Raw genomic sequence first — 8,070 nt, 5'->3', positions numbered from 1 at the left:
AAAGCGAAGGCTATTTGAAATAAATTTTTTCAGCCGTGTTGTAAGTTGTTAAAAGATTATCCATCATCTCGGAAGTTTGCAATTTATATGAACTCAATTGACAGAAAACTCATGATGACCACAAAGAATTTTTCATTTTTTTTCTAAATTAAACCAAGAAAGAACATCAGTTCTTTAATTCGTCAAAATTCGAAATGACAAAATCGTCTATAGTTAATTTTTTTTTTCATTTTGTCTTCGTTCATATACTTCATTCAATTGCGTCATATAAATAAAAAATTGTTTTTCATTGTTTTTTTCTTTTATTCTTGTTCTTAAAAAGCGAAGGCTATTTGAAATAAATTTTTTCAGCCGTGTTGTAAGTTGTTAAAAGATTATCCATCATCTCGGAAGTTTGCAATTTATATGAACTCAATTGACAGAAAACTCATGATGACCACAAAGAATTTTTCAATTTTTTTTCTAAATTAAACCAAGAAAGAACATCAGTTCTTTAATTCGTCAAAATTCGAAATGACAAAATCGTCTATAGTTAATTTTTTTTTCATTTTGTCTTCGTTCATATACTTCATTCAATTGCGTCATATAAATAAAAAATTGTTTTTCATTGTTTTTTTTCTTTTATTCTTGTTCTTAAAAAGCGAAGGCTAATTGAAATAAATTTTTTAAATTTTTTAGGTAATCTGCATTTTGAATGCTAGTTTGCATTATACAGCACTGCGCCAATATTTTGTTCCAGACCCTAATTTTAACCGACTGCGACCCAATTTTATTACTTTTACTTAATTTCACTCTTCTGATAATCTTCATTGGATTCAGGTGCTCTTCTAAACCTCTAGTTTTGAACTCAATGTTATCAAATAGGGGAAACTCAGCTGCTTTCAAAGTTAGAAGCTCTGATTGGAATTGTGTTAGAGTTCCATATTTTAACTTATGTGCTTTCGTAATTCAATTTGACTTCAGTGGAGTCCGCTGATAAGACAACTTAATTGTATACCAATTTTCATGGAAGAGGTTGATGCGACCACTAAATACGCCAACATTCTTGTTTTATTCACGCTAAAAATGAAAAATTACGCATAGGTAAAATAGAAATTTAATTTACGTTTTGAATTCAAATTTACGGTATAATTGTTGGGCTTTCTGCATAGCCTCCTCAACAAGGATGTCACTGCGGTCACAAGTCACCCAGCCATTGTCATCGAGATAATCCTCCACGGGAACTGTATCAGCGTCAGTATCAGTACAAGGCTTGCACTGTGCAGCCTTATTAAGGATCTCTCGATGCTTGTATGGCCAGAATGCATACTGCACAAGGGTAATCATACCCCAGCTGCCAGGGTGGGTAAGGTGGAGACTTTCTAGTACGGCGTCCTGAATTGAATGTGGTATTGCCACACGTTCGTCGACGCAGACGCAGCCTGACCTAACATGCAAGACCCTCCAATAGGAAAAGAGATAAGGATTCACCGCCTTGCATCTTTGGGCGTCGTTTTGTAGAAAGCAGTCTCTCACTTCTTTTAACACTGTATCCTTGCTCGTAAGTACTGCTAAGAACCCTTTAGTGAACAATTGAGTGAGATTGTTTTCAAATATTTCTTCTTTTGATAGTTCGAGGTTCCGCCAGGTTTGTCCATCATTAGAAGAGTGGGTTGAATTAAATGCCGAATTCGGCGTTGACTTGAAAGTTACCCTACTGTGGGTGGGAGAAGTTTGAGGATTTGACTTCAGGCTGCTCATTTTTGGGTTAGTGTTTGAGTGTATTTGTGTCGCGTTTGTGATCAGATTCGAATTAGAGTGGATTTGTGCCGCGTTTGCAGTTTTAGGATGAAGCAACTCAGTTTTAATAAGATTAATGGCAGAAAGCAAATTGGAATAGTTTGTTGAGTGAGGCCGTGTGGAATGTGTGTGATTGACGCTGCTAAAGTGCTGTGATAGGCAGTTTTGCTGTGTGGTATTTACATAAATTGGTGCAACAGCGTCAGGAATGCGGGTAATTGTTGCTACCGCAAATTACTCATCATATGTTTCTAACTTTTGCTTCTAGATTTGGTTGGCGAGAAATGTAATCTACCAGCCCCATTTTTGCGGCTGGTATATATGTTCAATATGAAAGTCAAAGGGTAAGAGTCGATGTACCCAACGGGTTAAAGGACTATTATATGATTTGTTAGACCGGTGTTCTTTCATAATTGAAAGTAGTGCTCGATGATCTGTGATGATTATGAATGATTTGCCGAATAAATTATTTTTAAAATATTCTACGGACCACACAACCCCTAATAATTTTAGTTTATTGATACTGTAACGTTCCTCATTGGAGTTCAGGAAACGAGACCCGAATGCAATTGTATGCCAACCTGTCGGTGAACGCTGTTCTAAAGCTGCTCCTAATCCAGCTCTAGATGCATCGCATACGATCCGGGTTTCCAAGTGTGGATTATAATGTGTGTTTTCTATTGCGCTTGCGACTTTATTATTAATTGACTGAAAATGAGTTTCGAGTTTAGCAGTCCAAACAAGTTTTGTATTCTTTTTAAGCAATGGTCGAAGTGGATGGCATAAATGAGACAGATTAGGGATGAGTTTACTTAGATAAAGAACAGAACCTAAGAATGATCGTAATTGTTTTAAATTTTTAGGTGCTGTTAAAATTAAAATTGCTGCTGTTTTTGTTTCAAGTGGCGCGATTCCTGATTGAGTAAATTTATGACCTAACCATTCTATTTCGGTTTTAGCGAAATGACATTTAGGTAAATTTATTCGCAAATTATCGTCGTCCAATTTTTGTAAACATTTTCAAACTAACTTTAAATGATCTTCTTTAGAGCCGCGGCTGACGATTATAATATCATCTAAGAAACAATGAGTATTATATAGTCCGACTAGTGTCTAGTCCATTACTTTTTGGAATGCTGTTGGCATGTCAGTTAATCCGTAAAATCCTGTAATGAAGCGGTATGTACCAGTACCCTCGCCACTAATTATATTAAAGTTGCAATGCCTAGCTGTTTCCAGGTGTAAATTAAGTTGACTGTATGCGTACTTCAAATCCAGTGTTGAAAAGTATGCTGTTTCGTGTGACGCGTTTGTATTTAGATTTTGTTGAATTGTGTCAATTGAGTTGTTTATATTAGGCATTTGATATTTATTTTTATGAATAGTTTTATTGATTAAACATCGATTTTGATCAACATTTGCGACTTGTTTTGTTTGAGTGAGCGGAAGACCAATTTGTGGGAAGAGATCTCGTCCAATTATAGGTCTATGGCCATCGTCCACTACTGTCACAATAACACCCGTAGCTACCCAATCATTACATTTGACTGAAGTCTAGATCACTCCGATAGTTTAGAATAAATCGTTAGAGACAGTTTTGAATTCGTGCATCTCTGGTGATTGTATCAACAGCTTTCTTTACAATCCGACAATACTGCAGTCGCGATACTTTTTTTAGTTATAGTTTAAACGAACTAATGCTTTTGTACTGGTATTCCCGATGCAATTGTTTAAATTCACTAGCTCCACTTCTCTAGTGTTGTTATTGATGGAGATTCTTGCAACACAATTGTCATCATAGTCGTCGTAATCGGAATCGTAATTTGCATCGTAGATACTATGTTTTTAGAGAAATCTATCAATATGGTGACACCGTTGCTGTCTCGGAAATGGAATCATCAACATTGTTCACTCTGGGTTTCGGCTTAAATGGTTGTTTAGGTTTTCTACACACTTTTGCAACATGATTTGCAATTCCGCAGTTTTTGCTATTCTTCCCACGAGCAGGACAGTTTTGTCGATGAGCAGCCGACCGCCCATAGCCAAAGTTGGGACAAATTGTAGGTTTCACCAAATTAATCGTTGAAGGTCTCGATCTGTTCCAAGAACCTTGTATGTTGTTTATAGATTTAGTCATGATTTCATTTGTAGTCTGATGAGTGGCGGTTCCAGATATTTTCAACGGATTCTGTATACCCATCTCAATATTCATGGCCACTTCTAAAGCCTTCTTAGCCGTTCTCGTTTCTTTTAGCAATTCTCTTTGGATCTCACCGTCTTGCATATTTGCTATGAAAACATCCCGAATGATGGATGATTCGTGACTTCCTAGATCGCAGTTCAAAGACAGTTCCTGCAGGCAACCATAGAACTTTTCGGCGGGTTCTGCTTTTAATTGTTTCCTGGTTAAGAAGGTATAACGGTCGAAAGTTATAATTCGCTTCTTTGTAAATACCTTATCTAGACTCTCCCAAAGATCATTCGTAGTTACCCAATCAATTTGGATATTCGGTTCCTGGGAACCAAATATTCGACGTCCTTCCATCCCGAGACTAGGATAAGTCAGAGAAACAACTTTGTGGTCGCAAAACTTCCAGGGTTTGTCGCCGCACAATATCCCTGCGAGTTCTATTTTCTGACATCTATTTAGCCACGCCTTCTTGAGTTGTTCGTTTCGAGTTTTTCGATCCCTTCCACTCTGAGCCGTACTATTTTCTACATTATCTTCCTAAATGCATTCGGGAGGAAAAGTGACTTTGTCCGGTGGATCTTCCGAAGAGTATCGATTGAAATACCCTCTTTTACCAGGATGGCCAGTTTGAACATTATCTACAATTGTTCCCATCTTAAGTTGGTTTTTCCCAGAAGGGTTCGATTCTAAGAAGGGCACGTTCTTTGACTGCTGACCGCGCCATGTGGTACCTCTTGCTGTGGAGGTATGTAATCGAGCCACGAATGTGATGTAGATTATTGAAATTGGATTCGAGGAGCGAATCCAATGTATTACTTAATCGTCGGATTACCGCTTTTAGTTTTATTCTGTAATAGTGCTACAAATGCAACTCTATTGTGATGACGTGGAATTCTTCTCGAATCCAGAGAGGATTATTCTGACTGTAAAACTGAGACGATTGAAAACAACTGAATTTCAAGAATTAAATTTAGCGAAAGAATGTTTACAAAATGGGAAGTATGATCAAAACTGAAAACCTGACTTTTTAGTTGGCGGTGAAATATACTGATGTGAAATATGGTTAGAAATGACTTTTATTAGCACAAGGACAATCTTAAAATAATTAAGTACAAATTAACTGAATATGCGTAATCATATACCTGCCTAATTATAGGCAATATACCTTCGTAATTCAAGTTCACTGCATTAAGTTGGCGTTATCTAATAAAACAATTTAATTCAATGGCATTTTTACGAATCAGATTGATGCATCAGCTAAATTAGGCTATGAATAATGGGAAGTATGATCAAAACTGAAAACCTGACTTTTTAGTTGGCGGTGAAATATACTGATGTGAAATATGGTTAGAAATGACTTTTATTAGCACAAGGACAATCTTAAAATAATTAAGTACAAATTAACTGAATATGCGTAATCATATACCTGCCTAATTATAGGCAATATACCTTCGTAATTCAAGCTCACTGCATTAAGTTGGCGTTATCTAATAAAACAATTTAATTCAATGGCATTTTCACGAATCAGATTGATGCATCAGCTAAATTAGGCTATGAATTTTACAATAACAATGCTATATAGAACAATTTTTTGCATTATTGGCATGTCAATTGAAGGAATAAATAAAAACTCAATTGTACGGTATAACTGCTAAAAACGTGACTTTTTTCCAGTGCGTATCTTCGACAATTTCACTGCACGGAACAAACGTTTTGCAAAGTCACATTAGGTTTCGTGCTCTCATCAGGGTTCTTCTTTACAAGAAAAGAAAACAAAAGGCTGAGTTTTAATGGCTGCTCTCAGCAATAACAGGGAAAAATTTCCACCGTGCAGCTCTTTTCAGCTCCTTCAAAATTTCGAAACGTACGTTTGTTGCAGTTGATTTTTGTTAACTGTACTATCCGCAATTCTGAGATTACCATTGCATTACTTGGTACTGAATTAGAATCAATAAGGAGTGGTTAAGCTGCGTGGAGTGGCATTTTTGTTTCACCTAAAATAGTAAGAAAAATTACTCCATTGGTCGTTTTTATTGAGCTGTGTTGACAATAATTCAGTTTGGGGAACACTTAGCAGGAACATCTTGCCCTAAACATCGGCTCTCTATCTCCAAAAACTCAAAAGAGTCGCTCTAACATATTAAAACAATTGTTTTTGCAGAATTACTAGCTCAAAAACTGACTTGCAGTTCAATACGCCGAATTTAAATCCTTTTAATAATGGGTTTTTGTATAGAAGAAGTTATATAGTGCTGCTAGTGAAAATTTCAAGCGCATCAAAAGATGAATTTTCGTATCGTTGACAAAAAGGATTTGAGGAAAATAGTTTTGTTTTTTTCTACGTCCAAAGACGTTGACTTTCGTCAAAAATAATCTATGAGTGTTTGATGATCCCATTTCTGTCATTTTGTTTTAAAAAAACCTTAGTGTTGCTAAATTTCTATTCAACAACATCGTTGAATGACAAACCTGATTAAATCAAAATTTTCACGCAATTTTTTGGGGGTAAATCGAAAGTTCTTTTTACAATAACTAAAATTGGGGAAATCATAAGGCAAAAATTGTAGCCCTATTATTTGACTTTTCTTGTGCAGATCTCTAGGACTATCTCTTTAACATACTTCAAACCCTCGTTAATGCAGAAATTGTAATTGAAAATTTGGAGCTTCAATTTTGTAACTCAATTCTATTTTTTAGTCGGTACCAATAACAGAGATGTAGAAGGAGACTCAGCGTCAATAAAAGGAGTAAGAAGAACACCCTAAGTACATTGAACTTACCTTCTTAGTGTATTTTCTTCCCCAGAAATTTAGAGTTTTGTTCCCCAGAATAAAATATTGAAACATCAGCATGAGTTCAATTTTCTCCAGTGTACAATCAAGAAAGTGATTAACATAAACTGACAATTTTTTTTTTCAAAAGTGTAAACATCTAACACTTTCGTCGGCGCTGTCTTTTTGCGAAAACTGACAAAATGCTTTAAAGTAATGGTTATTGTTGTCTAGACATCATTGTTATGATTATGTGTTAACTTCTGCTTAACTTCGTAATATGTCAAAAACACTGAAACAAGCAAAATAAGATAAAAGCTTGTTGTTTATTATTCCCTGAATTTTTTGTTTATTTTTATTGATTAGGCAGACGATAAAAAATTTTGTGGAACCTAAACAGCGTTTAATTAGCAAGCCTTTCAATTCTTTCTCAATTTAAAGTTTAATGTATTCTAGCAACAAATTTTTGGGATAATTCAAAAATTACATGTTCAAACTTCTCCAAACCTGAGGCAGTGGTTAAAGCAACTGAAGCAATACTATTTTTTATGAAACAAAAAGATGAAATACTTAAATTAGGCAAACAATTGTGTAAAAGACGCAAAGGAACGAAAAAATTTGCCCGAAATTTTTTGTAAAACAGAAGATAAACTGACCTTTCAGTTTTGTAGACTAATTGCTAAAAAAGTGATTTTTCAAAATTTTATATATTTTTACAGCATTAAAGATCCATTTGGAGTTTTACGTATTGTATCGCGAACATCTCTAAAGTGGTTTTCTCATAGATCATTACAAAATATATAGTTTTAACGGCTGCTCTACGAGCAACGACGAAGGAAGTCTGTCCCGAACTTCCGAAATTTATTTTTTATTCAATTTTTTTGAAATGTAGTATCGAATACTCTGATCTTTATCGCTGCAATACTTGATTCTCATTTGGTCCAAATTAATAAATAAACATTCAAATAATTGAGTCAATGGAACCGAATTTTTCCTGCGTTTTTTTCATAATCCGGACGAAAATTGAAATTGGGGAGAACCCTAGCCAAAGTTTGTGGACCTTTATATTGCCTATTGGTGCGCATAGCTCAAAAACGATGTTTTCTGTCAAACTTCAAAACTAACAAAACAATCATATTCGCACAATTTCTAAATGAAAACCTGCAGCTTCGTTTTGTTAGAAAAATTACTTCATTGACATTTTGTTGTTGAGCTTTGTTGACAATAGTTTAAATCGAGGAATTACTAAGCCAGATTAAAAAGCTCTAAATTTTAACTCTTGCTCCACAAATCTTCAAAACTGTCTGTTTAACAAAAACAAAATAATTG

At 35.1% G+C, this 8,070-nt stretch overlaps 1 protein-coding gene across 1 annotated transcript; it reads right to left on the bottom strand.

The window, feature by feature from the left end:
* Positions 1-3,637: 3,637 nt before the first annotated feature.
* LOC142349141 (uncharacterized) lies at positions 3,638-4,324 on the bottom strand. Its single transcript, XM_075400556.1, has one exon. The coding sequence runs from the start codon at positions 4,322-4,324 to the stop codon at positions 3,638-3,640; it is 687 nt and encodes a 228-aa protein (XP_075256671.1).
* Positions 4,325-8,070: the final 3,746 nt, after the last annotated feature.

The sequence above is a fragment of the Convolutriloba macropyga genome, chromosome 11 (genome assembly GCF_964194025.1).
Source record: "Convolutriloba macropyga chromosome 11, txConMacr16.3, whole genome shotgun sequence".
NCBI classification, from domain to species: domain Eukaryota; kingdom Metazoa; phylum Xenacoelomorpha; order Acoela; family Convolutidae; genus Convolutriloba; species Convolutriloba macropyga.
Note: the sequence above shows the minus strand (reverse complement) of the source record. Positions and strands in the feature narration are given on the sequence as shown.

What these genes read in the sequence shown, in the direction of transcription:
- LOC142349141 (XM_075400556.1), bottom strand. Translation starts at nt 4,324, where the DNA reads ATGGAAGGACGTCGAATATTTGGTTCCCAGGAACCGAATATCCAAATT.